The sequence below is a fragment of the Homarus americanus genome, unplaced genomic scaffold (genome assembly GCF_018991925.1).
Source record: "Homarus americanus isolate GMGI-L3 unplaced genomic scaffold, GMGI_Hamer_2.0 scaffold4896, whole genome shotgun sequence".
NCBI lineage: Eukaryota > Metazoa > Arthropoda > Malacostraca > Decapoda > Nephropidae > Homarus > Homarus americanus.
In genome coordinates, this window is record NW_024749657.1 from 1,350,784 (window position 1) to 1,368,503 (window position 17,720).

General features: G+C 35.8%; 1 protein-coding gene across 18 annotated transcripts in view; it reads right to left on the minus strand.

Annotated features, from left to right (window-relative positions):
• Nucleotides 1–2,416: 2,416 nt before the first annotated feature.
• The window catches only part of LOC121853429 (epsin-1-like), a 129,867-nt gene continuing 114,563 nt past the window's right edge, over nt 2,417–17,720 (minus strand). For 16 of the 18 annotated variants that reach the window (XM_042347547.1, XM_042347546.1, XM_042347548.1 and 13 more), the window contains one exon: nt 2,417–6,601. In XM_042347547.1, coding sequence (XP_042203481.1) covers nt 6,186–6,601 — 416 coding nt within the window. In that variant the 3' untranslated portion in view covers nt 2,417–6,185. Of the gene's footprint in view, nt 6,602–13,706; nt 14,066–17,720 lie in introns of those variants that run through there. The other 2 variants (XM_042347549.1, XM_042347551.1) reach the window with 2 other exon arrangements.

Below are 17,720 nucleotides of genomic sequence, written 5' to 3' on the forward strand. Positions count from 1 at the left end.
GGCCATTCATTGTTTATATCGAGCTATTATACTTTAGATGCAGCCTATGTACACTAAGGGGATACACTCCATATCTTCACCATTCCACTTCGTCACCAAAACCCCATTTCTGTATCAATATCAAATCCGTTTCGTCACCGCTAACAGTCGCTGGTATTATTGACAAATTGTAAATTATTATTTTACACAAATAGAAATTACACATGTATACAGACGACTTGAGAAGTATTGTGTTATTATTACACATGAATATTAATTATTTAATAAAGAAAATGATTAAAACATTGGTAAATAAACAAAATACAGAACAATCCAAGGTGATTTGGCACCAGCGCATAAACCACCAAGCAGCGAGATGATTGCAGGCATATTAACGTCATTTTTATTATTATTTATTTTGGTCTTTAATAAATTGTCTTTGTGTTTTTTATTATTTTCTATCCCAAGCAACAGTTATTTTCGTGTACGTATATATTGATGGGAATGAACACAGTGACGAAACAGGTTGGTGACAATATGGGCAGACCCCCACTAAGCATATGTTTTAAACATATGCATGTTCCTGTTGTTAGTAGATGGTGTTAATCTGTATGATTGTATCTACAAAGCAAAGATGTTTATAATTATTGTACAGTATGCAATATACAGTAGGTAATTGTTTCCTGTAACCCTATCTTGATGTACTGTACTGTATTCATATAAATTTGATGCACGAAACTCATCATGCAGTCTGAAAACTGATATGTTAGGAAAAAATGATAAAATATAAATATTAAGGTTACCAAATCCAACCTAACTTTATCAAACCTAACCTAACTTAAACTTAACTTTGAAAAACAATAAAAAAAAAGGGGGGAAATTTTTCCTACTGAGCACTTTAACTCAGGGTTCATAGTGCAGGGGAGCAAACCCGCCCCCCCCCCCACTGGAAAAGTTCAAGCAGACACTCATGTCAGTAAGCTAACTTTGGTAATAATTTCAATAGGAATATCTACACAAAATAGTATTTGTAGGTTTTACTCGTGTTATTTGGTGTGAAGCATCACATCACCTTCATTAACTTATTATAACCTGCATAACTCTTGGCTTTGGTTGAAACTTTTACAGCTGTGAAGTTTTGTAATTGTTATTATAATGTCTTATATAATGGTTTGTTTTAGGCTTTATTGTAAATATAAATAGTAAGTAGAATCCTGTTGCCATGTCAAACATGATGTAAACCAGACTAATGTCTCATATTCCTAATGTGTTTACAACTGGTGTTGGTGTCATTGAGAGTACTGTACATCCCCTGAAATATTTCATCCTCACACAGCAGGTAAATATTTTTGCCTTTTCTTTACCGAACGTTAATTTTTAATTTATATAAAAACAGTAAACAATTAGATAATTGTGACCTCATTCACTTTAGATAGATACATTGTATATTGTTAACCATGCTAAGTTCTACTCTGGTGACAAAAATATATTTCAACAAAATTGCTTTATGAATATTGTTCATAGTGGACAGCTGGTAGTGAAGGAAACACAACTAAGAGATGGAGTTTTGTTCCTGACAGTTTGTTACTACTTTTAAAAAGTGATGAAACATCAGGAATAAAGCTACATCTCTTAGTCATGCTTCCTTTATTACCACACTACCAAAGTTACCATAATTAATATTACATGTTATACCACATACAGTAAACTCAAATGCTTGGGGTATGATTATTGACTGCATTATACCTGTAGTTATTGTTTAAAGTTAACTCTTGCAGTCTCCCGATTGTAAAGTCAATTAATATGCATAACCCGATCAATAAATTTTCACGTATAAAACTACTGTAGTATTAATTGAGGTAATTGCAGTGTAAATTACTTATCCTAAGCATATGAAGACCATCTCGATATGCTAGTTGTTTATAAATGTAAAATACAGTACAGTACTATACAGGTACACTTTGTTGTTATATTCATGTGTGAGTTGATAATGACTCCACACACAGACCCATGCCACAGATGGCCATAGAAGCTAGGCGGATATATGCAAGAATGACCACTGAATTTTAATTAAACATAAGACATTAAGTTTGGAAGGTTAACAGCACTTTGAGTAAACAATGAAAGATGTACTATTAACTGATTGCCAGTCACTGATGTAATGTTTAGCCCAAGTACTGTACTGTATTAGTAATAATAGATTTATAAATAAAGCTTGATTAAGTTATTGTTTCTTGAAAATTAAAATGTTTTTTTATCTACACTCTGTAGTGACTGTGGAAGCTATCCCATATATAATACAAAATCACAACCACCACGATGCTATGGTTCCTATGTCTATACTATCTGGGGTGGATTTATTTTACTCACCCCCCCCCCCAAAAAAAAAATTATATATATATATATATATATATATATATATATATATATATATATATCTTCCTATTTTGTTAACATTTGGTGGCTAACATATGCACCCCCACTCAGTACTACTGGGGCGGTCAGACGCATCATGTCCCATGGACTACTGTGTTAGTTTCTTCTTTAACGTGGTATATAATTTGCTTTGTTTTTGTATACTCCCTCTATTTTCCATTGAGTACCAGAATACTGTACAGTATGTATCTTGACTGAGTAAATAAACATTTTAAGCTTTGTTTGGTAAATTTTGGGTGGCTTCCAGTCCCTAACCCCTTATTTTGTACTAAACCAAATTAAATTTTTATATTATATATATTTTTTTTCATTTAGCCAATGTTTTCATTTTCTAAGAACCCCAAGGCCTGTGGTGTAATGGTCAGCATTCTCACCTCGCAAGCGAGCAGACCCGGGTTCGATCCCCGGGCAGGGCGAAACTATGGGCAAGTTTCTTTATGCCATTTGCCTCTGTCTACCCAGTAGTAATTGAGAACCTGGATGTTAATCGATTTGCGTATCATGTTTCGGGGTAATGGTTAGCCAGTGCAGTTGGCAGGTCTTGGCTTATTCCTTGACAATGGGTCATGAAACTCGTTAACTTGGGGTGTGGTTGTTGTGTTGGCGACAGCTTCTACACCTTAAACAAATTCACGCCTAGGTGGCCCTTGGGCTGGCCATTCTCATTACACAAGGGGAAACCATTTACAGTATATTAGTTTTAACGTGCCAAAAATAGACGGAGTGTATCAGGCAAAATATTTATTTCTCTTGATACCCAAACTGTACCCTTGTTCAAAGTATGTCTTCGAAGAAGTTATTTTAACTTAATATAAATTTAACATCATGCAATTATTGCTTACAAAACACTGAAAGTAGAAGCTGATAAAAATTCTAACTTATATTTACCTTTACATTAATGACTTTTAAAAGGAATTTAGTTCAGTGGTTGGAGAAGTGAATCACAACGAGAAACTTAAAATTGTCTACTATTGCTGATATTAAACAACTCTTCTAGAGAAGTAGTGGAAAATTTTCTTCTAAATTGTAAGACTTTGAATCTTATTCTGTCAGGATTCATAATACAGATCTAGAACAAAACTAACAATATGATAGTCAGCAATTGCCAAGGTCTGGTGATATCCACTTGTCTCTCTATTCCAGGCAAATTATAACTTTAACATTCCATTTTTTTCATATTCTACTTAATAGTCCTTCTTTTATTCCTTGAACTGAATTTACACACTAATATAAATATTAAAATTTTCAATACCTACCTACAACCAACATATCTATTCAATAAAATTTATAAATAAAACTTTTGTAATATATTACTTTCTAAAAAAAAAAAAAAAAAAATTTTTTAGCATCAGCATGATTAGATTACTGAGACATTTGAACAAAAAATATAAATAATGAGATGACTATGGTAGTGTCAAGTCAAATCACTATGTCAGATGGTGGAGTACCACATACCATGAAAGAAATTCTCCCCTTATTGCACACAGAGAGCTTATTCATCAAGCCCATTAATATTACTTTTCATTACCAATGTAGCAACTGTATTTGTTTTGATAAATATGCTATAGAACTCTCATATCACGGTACACATGTGGTAAGTTAAACTTGAAATAAGAAAATAATAATAATAATAATGAAAAAGATAAATCACTAGTACATACCCTATATTTAAGTTAGACAACTGCAAATGAAGCAACTGAAAACAGAGACAGTAGCACCATTATTTGCAATTCACTATAGTCTGTATAATTTCTTGAAGACACCCAAAATGATCTCACAATTAAGACAGAAATGTACAATATGAGGTTGGGCTCTTCTCTTTATCTACTCAAAATTACAAGGTACATTATCACTTAATTTTCAATTGGATAAGTAACAGAAAATAAGTATCCATTTTCTCATGCTTGCCACAACCCTAAATATAACATTCTGGAGGAGCTTGAAGGATTATTACCATGGCCATTACTTCTGTTGTGTCAAGGCAAAAACAATCATAAAGGCATTTCAAGAAAAAGACCTTACCTTGACAACAGAATAAGGCAAGATGGCAGGGTATCATTCTCAAACTACCATTTACAGCTTTCAGTTGCGAGGCTACTGGTAAGAATTTTGAAATATGTTATTATTAAGGAAAAAATGTTTTCAACATAAAAACTAGAGTTTGGCATAACAACTGATGTGTCAACACTATTTACTCTACTAATGTCAGTTTTAGAAAATTATCCTTGTGAAAAAAATATACCAAAGGCTCATTGTCACTGATTAGACAAGTGTTAAAGTCAATTCTGATATTATGAGGTGTGAGTGTTCATGTTAGAATAAAACTATTGTCAGCCAGCTAAATACAAAGCTCCATTTGGTTAGGTATATAGCCTTATCTTTATGCTTAATCTGGTACTGGCAATACATCTCAACATTTTTAAGGCAATCTCTGTTCAGCCCATCTGTTAACTTAGATGTAAATACCCAAACTAATTCATTAGATTGCAGTAATATATTCAATTAAAAAAGATGATATATATTTATGAGCTGCATAAAAAGACATCACTTTGTTTCCCTAAAGAAACTATCCCAAAAATGGTGCACATTGTAAGGCAAGCAGTGAAGCAACAGATGATTCAGTGTTTGCCTATTCTCATTTCATGCTGAGTGTAATCACATGTTTATTCATAATAAGAATATAAACCACAATTTGTTCTAAACTTTGCCTAAGAAATACAATAAAAAAGAAATCATACATGAATATTATTTCCTACTCATTTAACATACATTTTATTCAGTTACTCATAAAATGAACAATGCACCACGATGCTATTTAATAAGTCAACAAATGGTTTAAAAGAAATGTATAAATTCCCTTTAAGAATTACTTTCCAAACCTACTGTGGAAACTTACTATTTCCAAATACTTTTAATAAACTTCCATTTCCAAATACTTATAATAAACTTACTATTTTCAAATACTTTTAATAAATGTACTACTTGTATTTCCAAATACTTTTTAATAATTGTTCCATTTGCATTTTCGCTGAACAGTTTGCCATTACCATTTTCCCATTCTTTTTATCTACAGTCCCACAACTTCCTGGTTACCAAGTTTCTCATTTTTTAGTATCCCTCAACACTGAATATGTTACATAACTGTCACAAGTTCAGTATAAAATGAAAAGAACAGAGAGGGAAAAAATGATGCCTCACAGAAATGTCAGTCTTTGCAGTAACTTTTTGGGTCAGTTGAAAGCAATGAACGGGATATCAAATAATGGAATTATTTGTTTAACCATTAAAATAAACTTAACATTGGGAAAATTTACAATATAAATAAGTTATTTCCCTTAAAATCTACTTTTGGACCTGCTATAAAAGTACAGTACACCTAATTGTAATAAATAGTAGTGACAATATTGCATACTTTTACCTAAAACAAACTCTTTGGAGATATATTTGCACAAGAGTTTGAATAGTAAGTTAGGAAAACTACCATAAAATGAGGACAAATTTATGGGCATATCACTGGTGTTTCTGAGGTTCCACTCAAACTCAGTACTGTATAAATAAAACCCTCGTGACGGGAAGCATAAGACGAATAAAGAAGAAACAGAGACCCTGTATAAACAAGTGTGATATAAACAATACATCTAATAACTTATTTACAACTTGGATATAAAATTTAGAGTTGCTTCATCATTAATTATAAAACAAAGTAAAATAATGCTGACAATGCATTGTGGTGACAGTAAGTGAACACAACTATTGAAGGGTTGGTAATATTATAAAAGGAAGGGATTTTCATCTTGGGAGGCAGCAGCAGGGGCCATTCCAAACCCAATGGACGGCTGAGGGGAGCCCCATGGTCCAGGGGATGAACCAGTGGTCTGAGCAGGAGCACCAGCGTTGGATGGGGGCAATCCCGACAAGCCTGTACCCGCAATGCCGGTAGATCTTAGCTGATTCATGGAAGGTTTGGGGGCCTGTTGAGCTTGGAAGGGATTCGGAGGGCTGGGAGCGCTGAATGGATTCACACCTGCAAAAGATGAGGGCGCGAGGCCAGGTGTAGCGAAAGGATTGGTGATGGTGGTGGTGGTGGTGGTGGTGGTGGTGGTGGTGGTGGTGGTGGTGTTGTTGTTGAGGTTGTTGTTGATGAAGGAAGAGTTGGAGTTATTCGTGGAGTTCACTGGGGAGACTCCTGTTTGGAAGATAAAAGCCACATACAAAGCTATTTAGATTGGTCTGGAAAGCAATGGGATATATTAAAGGTTGCTCATGCTTAACTTAAATATCAATTTACATTTATAAAAAAAAAAAACTCAAATTAAACAAATTATACAGTAAACTGCAAACTACAGTGATACAAGGTTAGACTCTACAAGACTGATTTAATTTATCATATTGGCTACAAACAACTACATGACTCAACAACAACAAAATCAGCACACTGGTATGCCTATGGTGATAAAAGTATCCTGGACATTAATCATTTTAAATTTCCATTGGAAATGAAATAAGAGTACTAGTACAATTACAATAAACAAATGCATACACAATTATATACAATTTACCTACAAAAATACATTTACATCACTTAAAAATAATAAAAGGGCACATTCTCACAAACAGAGGGTTAAAACTTTATATGCACTGAAAACAAAAGGAGAATCTTTCATGGGAATTATCACTATCACAAAAGGTTATAAACTTTTTACCAAGATGCATTTTAGACAAACAATATACAAAAGCATTATTTATTTCTTTGAGTTGATCCATTTCTTAAGACACAGTTTTAGTAATATAAAATGTTAAGCGAGACATTATTGAAACTGCAGCACCAATAACCAATGCCTTTGGCATATAATTCTTAATACCTTTTATACAACTATGTATATATTAAAAGTAAAATTTGTTTCCAAAAGAAAGGATTATCAGGATTATCACAATATATATATATATATATATATATATATATATATATATACACTGAATTACATCAATACTGATAATGCCTCCTCAATATTACCATGTAATTCAATTGATAGTAGGAACATCATAGAATCTAGTCTTATTAAACATACCGAAGCATTCAACATGAATTTGAGTAACGGCATGTACAAGCTGGACAATTTTGTAATTAAGAAGATTTGTGACCAGGTGAGAAGGCCTGGTCACCTGACCATCTGACCTGACCACCAACCGTTGTGTGCTATTTAAAGATTAGTAGGGTCATTACCTAATACCTGACCATTGTGGACCTGGTCTTACCCTCCTCTGTATATATACACCTTGATTTGTATTTCTCTCTCTAGTCTGTACTCACCCCTGAAGATGTGAATTACACGAAAGCGCTTGGGAACTTTGTGTTTTCTTCTTTCCTTGTGGTTATCAGCATATACCCAGATCACGCCACACCTACAGTGATTTATATATATATATATATATATATATATATATATATATATATATATATATATATATATATATATATATATATATATATATATATATATATATATATATATATATATATATATATTCCAATTTCACAACCAAGCAGAGATCAGGCAACTCATATACAGCCAATATGTCTAGAGGTGCTGCCTAAGCTGTATAAAAATCCAGGGTTCCTAAAATTAGATGTAAATTCTAGAAAAGAAAATTGGAATCCTCTCTACAGTACATGCATGAGCTGCATGAGCCTTTGCCAATTCTTACATACAGTACTAGGGTACAAGACCAATTCCACTTGGCTCTAGTCGTATCAGCGCCCTAAGAGAGGGAACAGAATTACCTTTTCCATGCTTGGTTATAATGTGAACTTTTAGGAGCTATCCCTCATTTACAACTTGTGCTATGGGTCAAGCAAGTCATGTACTTAAGCCAACTAATACAGAAGGGAGGGTGAGGCAATAAGCTGTATGAGTTAGCATGTCTCACACCATGACCAGGAACTGTGTTAAAAGTTAACTGACCTTCACAGCTCCCAAGTGCCACCTAATCTAATGATAAAGTGGAGTTGCAATAATTCGCGGGTTAGGTACCAGAAAACATCGTGAATTAATTATCAAATTGCGAATTATACAGTACAGGGTATTTATATGAAAATAATTAGGTTCCAGAGGCCAAAAAACACAAATAAACTCTTCCAAAACTGATTTAATAAAAACACTAAATATTGTACATACTACATCAAAAATACAGTAACGGTTGGATATTGTACAAAACGTATTTTAGTTCTACATTACATAAACAGCTACTTTCCTTCTCATAATGCCTACTGGCCAGACAAAAATAAATTCCTTGACTTTTCCAGGTTTTCCCGGTGTAAATTTGAAAAATTCAAGGTCCAGCTACTACCCGACTTATGACCTACTCGACTTACGTCCACCTGCACTTATGACCAGCCCCAGTCGTACCAAAATTTGGTCAAATTACGTATTTTCGAGTCCCAAAGTCAGTACACAGACAAAATTTTCATCTGTAATTCACTTTAAAATGGCTGGCAAGCTTAAAAGTGAGTGTTTTGTGGTGCTGAGAAGAAAAAGAGACACCCTTTTTCGATTTCCTATGTGTTATTTAGGCATTTCCGACTTACGACCATTTCGACTTACGACCTGGATGTCGGTCCCTAACCCCGTCATAAGTCGGGGAGCAGCTGTACATTAATTAGGTATTTATTGCAACAATAACATTATTAGAGGTTTTCAATAATATGTACCCCTGTATATACTGTACTATTGGTAAATTTAAAGATGATAATTGTCACTGGCTACCGGACTGACTATTTTATTTAACCAGCTATGATCAGGATGATCATTAGGCCAAGTGATGAACAACGGCAAAGACCTTGGGCACCCCCCCCCCCCCACCATATTTTCCTCCTCGGATTTACGCGATTCACGTGGGTCGACATGGATGTTCTAAAAAAAGCCGGAAATCTGACAAACTGAAAAATCATCTCTGACAATACTCATTGCAGAATTAGTTGGTATAACGTGTAATATTTGGTTATTTGATCACTAACATGAAATATGACAGGTACACAAACAATTCAGTTATTGGAGTGGACTTTTTACTGGAATTTGTTCCTGGAGGTTTAATTATTTACCTATAATATAGAACATCATTAATTTATGGTAAGATTGTTGTCAAAATAACAACATTTTGAAGTTGAACTGAATTCACATAAAATTCCATGCCTTTTCCAGGTCTTCCAGACCAGTAGACACCCTGATAATCATCCCCTAGGTGACAACAATACACCAAAATGGAGACAGGCAGGCACCGGGGCTTGCTGGCTGGTCACCTGTTCTTCTACATAAACAAAGCACCAGGAATTTAATACAATTCAATAATTCATCTGGAGTTGCGTGGGAATTTTTTCCGTGGGAAAATTATTTTACTATATTTTATTAACCCAGCCCCAAATGAACCTAAATAATATGGGGATTATGGTGAAACTACATCCCGTCATTATAAAGGGGCCATGAGGGTTGGGTGGGGGGACGTAGAACTCTGAGAGCAGAGGGTGAGGGAGAGGAATTATGTGGTCCAGCCACCGGCTTTCCACTCTTCATTTTTCTTATTTTATTGTTTTATATTATGCAGTATTTCTTTATTCCAAAGTAAAAATTGAACACTGACATGATACCAGTATTTACTTTACTTCTAAGTCACATTAGAGTACTGATATGATAATTCCACAACTTTTATGGTTTTTTATGCTAAACTCTGCTGCAAATTATTAATGTTTGACTGTGAAATTTAAAAAGGTACCCACTAATTTAAGAATGTGAATTTGAATTTTGTGAATTATTGCGACTCCACTGTATAAAAGTCTAATTTAATGGTAAAGATGTCTTTATTTAAGTATCAGGAGACTGATCTCTCAAAGAATCTGAGCCAAAGCTGGATGAAAACCCAACTGGGGTATTAGAGTTGCATGCTCTGGGGGAGGGGGAGGAGAACTCCTGACTAATGGAAAGCTGAAGTACAGTACACTATCTCACATCCCAAGAAGGTTAATTAGAATTTGGAGGACTTTGTTCTATTCTGAAACTCATTCATCTCACACTCAACTTTGCTTCCCTTCAGGAATCCTCAACTGCAAGAGCCTTTATCCTTTACCTGCACCACATGAAATGACTTTAACGTCAACAAAAAACTTTGTCCTGTACCTAACTTAGGAATGGGATAGACTGAGTTTGTCAAGCATAAAAATTTACAGCATATTGGGTTTGAGAGGATGCCTCCTCTCAGTAAGAGCAACTCCCTTCTGGCTAAGAAAAACTGACCCAACCTATCAATTTGCCCCTGATCAAGTAGTGGACTATGAAGCCTTCAGAAAACCCAGCCAGTAAGTTGAAGCACTTAGATCTTCAACCGAAGCTTCCATTCTATCCATGGCTAAGCAATACTAATCATAAGCCTAAACAGGTAAACCATTTTAAAGTATCCACCAGTGGTTTTGACTGTATAATCTATTAGTTTACAAGAGTAAATAAAGAGAGGAGAATGATGATAGCAAAGTACTGTAATCTTAAGAGGCCAACTTGGAAGAACCAAGTACCACACTTGTGTGGACTGGAACTTTTCATGTAAAGAAAGAACCTTTAAGGCTGTCTTCCAAGTCAACAAACACCCTATGTTAAGAAAGTACCAGAAATAGACCCTGAAATCAAGAAAATGTGGTTCCTATGCCTCAGAAAGTTATCTTGCCAGAAAGGAAGGTTAAAACAATAAATGATGTAGAAGCATCCAACCCTAAATCCAATTCTCCTTCCACCAGGTCCCTAGTCACCATTCCCTGACATTACTTTCCTCAAAAACAAGAATCAGCCTATAAGTCTGATATGTTGACTCTCATGCGACAGTGAAGCTCGAGGGATACAGTTCTCTCTCTACTTCCAAATGCCAGATGGTTTTCATACGATATGGTTGAACACTGTCCATCTAAATGACTATCACAATGTGAATTGCTAAAGTCCAAATGCTGTCATATCTAGATGAATGGTCATTGCTGTTGTTCAATAATGCCCTGGAAACAGGACTTTGGCCCTACTTGGTGTTGTCAAGTTGACTGGTCTAGATGCAGGAATATCCTCCTCCACAAGGAGAACTGACTTTTACCCTGGCATGGAGTCAGTACACCAGTGATCTCTTCTATCATAGTTCCCAAGATTGGAAGAAATGGGTAAACCAACATTTGTACTATGTTCTTGAGTTTGTTGGTCTCCATTCTCTTCCTGAAGATAACAGCAGGAGTAGAATCAGGCCTTTTACATAAAATGTGATCAATCAATTCGTCATACCCAACAGTGACTAGGGTCAATTTACTTGGACAAAACTATGTTAATCTAAAGTGAGAAACATCAACCCAAAGATGGGAGGCCTTCAACCTTTATGTTCAATCTTCACAAATGTTGTAAACAGAAGAATATGCACTACTGCAACTAAAACAAGAAAACAAATAGAAAATGCAACTGAAAATAAACAAATTAGAAAAAAGCAACAAAACAAGAATAAATGGAAGAATCTTAACAAAGGTACTACAGGTACTGTAAGAAATTGATTGTACTGCAATTACAGAAAACAGGGAATGCGCCACTAGGGACCCCTCTACAGTGCAATACTTGGGATAATGGTCTAGTGATCTGACAATGGAAATAAATACTGTTGGGAGAGAGGTAACTCAAACCTATAGCATGATGAGCTGTAACAACACACATGCTTTCCATTAAACAACCCAGTTTGTAGTTAGTGAGTTGTGGGATCATCTGAAGAATTCCAGTATATGCTCTACACTTGAACAAAAAGGAACACACAATATTCCTCAGAAAGAGAATATTAAGTGCAGATAATGAGTAAAATTCCAAAATGAAATTTCCTGTAATTCCAATCTAGACTACACATCCACCAAAGAAAGATAAACATCCTCTCCTTATTTTTGGATCACACCCTCCCTCTGGTGAAATAAAGCTACAAATTAAGGGCACAGCATTGGGTGTTGTAGGATCCTGCTGATGAACTACCAACCCAGTTTTTAAGCAAAAGTAAAAAGTCTCACTATATTTTCAATAAAGCCAAAATACTAATGATTAGGATAAATTTACTTTGATACAACTGTCCAAAATAAGTTAGAAGTTTTAAGCTGCCACAAACACAAAGGATGCCCAGAAATTCAATCAGTAAGACCTTACAGCTGGAACCAAATGAAATCAAACCTACTGCCTAGTTTGTAGCCGATAGCAATGGGTCATGTGTCAGCAACTAAGTGGCACAAGGCACCTTTAAGTATACCTCTTTTTTGGAGGGCTAAAGTAAGTCAGGAAAGATGGCATTTTTGGATTTCCAGAATTTAATCCAGGAAATCTTAGCATGACCTTTTACCATGAAATACCTTAAATAATGTATGAAGATAATTTGTATCTATTAATAAATGATACATCACAAGACTGTACGTTGGTAAAAAATAAAGAAAATGATCATTTCCCATCACTTTCATCTGGCAGCAGGCCCACTGCCAGTGTGAGTCAGTGTATACCACAAAAGGACAACTGGGTGGGATGGTTACCTGGTTGCTTATTAATAGAGTGGAGTGCATGGTGGTAAAAAAACAAAGAGAGGTAAGATGAGGTGAAATGTCAGGTAACATTACCATGTTGAGTGTTCAAATGAGCCCTGGTGATGATGTGAAGTGAAGTGAAGTAGTGTTGTCAAAGAGGGGTTGTTAAGCCACTAAATGATGTTTGTAGAGCTTGTGTAGTGGCAGTGCAGGGTGTTAGTGGTGGAGGAGGAGGTTGCTTGATCACTTGCAATGAATGAGGGCAACACAGACTGATGCCCCTCAGATTGTAGGTCACATTACCATGTAGCTGTACACTTAATTCAGGTGGTAATATTTCAGGCTGCATAATTCTGGGTGACTGGAGATCATTTATCTAATTCTTTTAATGAAATGTTAATCCTTTATGAGAGAAATACTGTACTGAAACCAAGGCTATATCCAACCAACAGTGGGACTCCTCAAAGATGAGTCTACAAGCAAGCTCCCTCCCTCTTTACTCAGCCAACATATTTTCACATACAGTTGAGCCTCTCTAACCCAGCACTGTGGCCCAGACAGCTTTAGGAATAATGCCTTGCTGAACAGCATTACCAGATGTCCTGCTTGCGACAACCTCTATATATATAACTTTGTGTCATCCCAAATTGGATTTAATCCATGATGGTGCTCAATTGATGTGTCTGTCAAAAGTTATTTTTATTAATTTATTTATTTATTTATGTGTGTGTGTGTGTGTGTGTGTGTGTGTGTGTGTGTGTGTGTGTGTGTGTGATTAAGAAAATGTCTGCATCTACAAATCTTCAGTCAGTTTTGGTTGTCAACTGTTTCTCTTTATTAATTAGTGCAATTGATAGATTAAACTTCTAACTCACACAAGACAATGACTAATAACAATCATTGTTTTATATCTTAGTTACTGATAAAAATAATGACATTTTCTTTAATAGATTAATTAATTAATAATTGTTGGCAAGGGTATATACTGTACGATAATTGTTGGTAAAGGTATTTATTAAGTTGCTGTTTTCTCTCGTTCATAATGTGTGAAGGCAGGAAACTAACACAACATCTGTCACACAATATCATCATCCTCTAAGAAAGAAAGAAAGAAAGAAAAAGTGTTAACAAGAACTTGGGAAATACTATCTTTTTTTTTTCCAATTTCAACATTTACACTTAATAACTACATAATTCACAAAGCTAATACCTCTAAATGCATTATACTCAAATGTTGACACTAGAATACATAATGTACTACAATCTCCTAAAATCCTTAACAGCTGCCACAAGCAAGGAATACCACATAGCCAAGGATTAAGCAATAAATGTTGTTAAGACCCACGTCCATCAGTCCAATAGCAACGAAGAAGCACATATCTGCAGCGGGTAGAACCTACAGCCTGTAAAGTCTGGAAGCAGTTAGTAGCATACAAGGTACAGTATACAGGTGTACATACATGAATATAAACTGGATTAGTAGACTTAAAACAATACCATGTAAATTAAAAACAACGAAGGAAAAAAATAAAGAAAAAAGGATTTTTTTTTAACATTTCATGAAAGAAGAGTAAAACAAGTGTCATATAAAGATAATGGAGTCACAGAACTGCCAATGTTTCAGTTAACTTGGATGTGGTGGGGCTGTAATGCATGCTAGTCCATTGTAGATAATATAACAAGAAAGCTCACAAAAAAGCATTTACTATCTGAAGGTACAATATAGGAACAAAAGCTCTCACAACCCCACAACTCAGCAACTCAACTTGAACAACCCATAAACCCAATTGTGTGAAGCTATAGCAAAAGTTGGTCAAATTTAGAGAAAACCTGGTGGGGCACTGCTGAGAAGACACATTAATTAAAAAAATATCCAACAAGGGAAATCATTATTCCAGAACACAGCACACTGCTCAAGGTTAAGACGTGTTCTAAAAATTGAAAAGTATCAGCCAATAGCAACATCATCCCAAAACAAGATAGCACACCTCCGAGTATGAGGATTGGTTCCATTAGGTTCTTAGAATTGTTCTCTTGTTAAGGTAAATTCTTATAGGAGAAGAGTCGAGTTCCTTGACTTGAGAACTTCTTGGAAATTCCTTAACTACATTTTCTTAAAAAAAAAAAAAAAAAAATGCAATAGACACTTTTAGAACCCATTAATGATTACCTTAAGCTTCTACAACCCACACAAACACTCTCAATCCTTTTAAAACCCTCAATAATGCTGGGATGATGCACAAAAATAAGGATAACATAGCAAAGCCTCAGTCAGTGAGGGGTAGCACTGCAGTTTACAAACAAAAGCTAGTGTTTTCATCTAGCTGAAGCATTCAGTTTTAAATCACAAATCAACATCCAGTGACTTTTGTGTTGTGTTGAAGATCCATGCATACAATCAATAGATTGTATTAAATCTAACCATATCTATTAAAAAGCACCTAATGTTCTCAATAATTCAGTGAAAATTAGTGGGATTTTATGTCCAATAGTTATTACAAACTCCTATTAAGAAGCAATAACTTAAATAAAAACAATAAATATGATGACCATCAATATCCTCTTGACCAGTGAATAGAAGAGTGAGGCCACAACAAGATGGGCTGTCTTCCTAACCCAGACAAAACTGTAAGTGGTCTTTATCACTGCTACATTTAGCTGCAAAAGTAATTGACCAATAAAAGGGCTCCAACACCTGAATCATGTAGTTAGTGTAGCCTTCAGTAATTGACCAATAAAAGGACTCCACCACCTGACTCATGTGGTCAGTTTATTCATTAATGTCACCTTTACCAAAGATTTCCATTATAAATATCTTATACACAAAACATTGCATACTGTAGCCTTTGACACAAAATATACAGAATTACATAGACATACGGAATAAGAGACCCCTACAGTGTGAGGTAACATGTTAATGGTTATGCACACAGCCACACACAGTCGCGAGTCTCACATACGTATCCACTCACGTACACAGGAGTCACAGTCAAGCAGGGGCAGATCCAGGGAGTCCACCCACCCCCTCTTTTCATGAGAAAATTCCAAAACTTTTTCTTTATTGCTGTATTGTACTCAGGCCCCTTTGTATAGCAGAAAACAATTACTATTGACCTCAGAACATCTTCTAATATCAAGTGCACATCCTTAGAATTGCCTCAAAATGCCCATGATATTGGTCAAATTTAAAAAAAAATTCTGGGAGGGGGGCTAACAGCACTATCCTCCCCCCCCCCAAAAAAAAAAACAGCTGGGTGGGTTCACTGTGCTCGCCATGTTCCCCCATCCATTAGTTCTTGGACCCCCCTCTTCTGATAATCCTGGATCTTCCCCTGTCAAGTGCCTGGTCATCAGTTATGCTTTCATTTACTCTTTCTGCAGCTCAACCCTTTATGATCAGTAGTTTATGAAAGGTTGGAGTAGATAAAGGTACAGAAGTATCAGGGATTGGAAGAGAATAGATGATAAACAAATGAGAGGAACACAATACAGTTGTACCCCGCTTTACGCGGTTTCACTTAACGCGATTTCTCGTATATGCGGTGCCTCGCCAGAACCGAACTTTCACTTAACGCGGTTCATCTACCCATATATGCGCAGAGTGTCTGGCTCGAGACGCTATTTTTAGATTCGCCCCACCCGCTGCTCCCGCCTGCCTCGCCTCTCCCTCCTCCTCCCTCCCTCCCGCCTCCCTCCGCCTGGGCAAGCCGCGCTGTAAGGTTGCGCAGTGTGTGTGTCTTCTACTAACGAGAAGTGTTACACCTAACTTTTAGTTTTCCTAACCTAACCTTTACTTTTCCTAACTTAACCTCTATTTTTCCTAACCTAACCTCTTCTATATTACTTGTTTGTTCATACCATCATAAAGTTAAGATAAAATTTTTACTACAACATAGTTGTGTCGTCAAAAAGTGGAGTTTGGGGGTCGGGCCGGTCTCTATTGGAATTAATCCCATATGTTCTGTTGTTCCATTTACGCGGATTTCACTTAACGCGGTACGCTGTGGGTTCAATTGACCGCATAAATCTGGGTACAACTGTACTTAAAGAAATTAAAAAAGCCCAGATAGAATTGAAGAAATAGTAAATCAGGTGTAGGTGTGGTACAGGAGTTCCTGCTCATTGTCTTCCCGCTTATTGTTGTTTCATTATTAAGTCACTAAAGAATTAGGGAAGGTGTCTGTCTTGCATCATTATGTTTAGTAATAGATGTTGGCCGTCATCTACTACCGCAGACGCTTTGTTTTGCACAGAACCACAGATGCTCGAAGGATTAAAGAAGCATTCCTGTTTCAGTTAATATGTATATGTTTGTACTTCACAGATATGTGTAGGATATTTTGCTTTTTGGTTAATCTACCCCAACATTATGCCTACAAAATACCTAGCAGGTGACAGTGCAGTACTTGACACAAAAGAAAAAAAAAGAAAAAAGGATAACAAGCATTGGGTGTTTTTCAAGTGGAGAAACATCAGAACCAGGAGAACCAGCAGACCCATCACAAGGACACTGGCAGAAGAGAGACAGCATCATCATCAGACACAGAGGAAGAGGGTCAACACTCTTCCTCCTTCTGACTCCAGCAGTCAGCACACTTACTCTACTCATTGTACCTCCTCAAGGAACCTTCAACCTCCTCATTCTTGAGTACAGGTAGTTCTGCTATAACGCGATAATTGTGTTCTTGTAAAATATCGTGTTATAGAAAATCGCGTAATAGAAATAACAGGGCTTATGAGGAAATAGGGT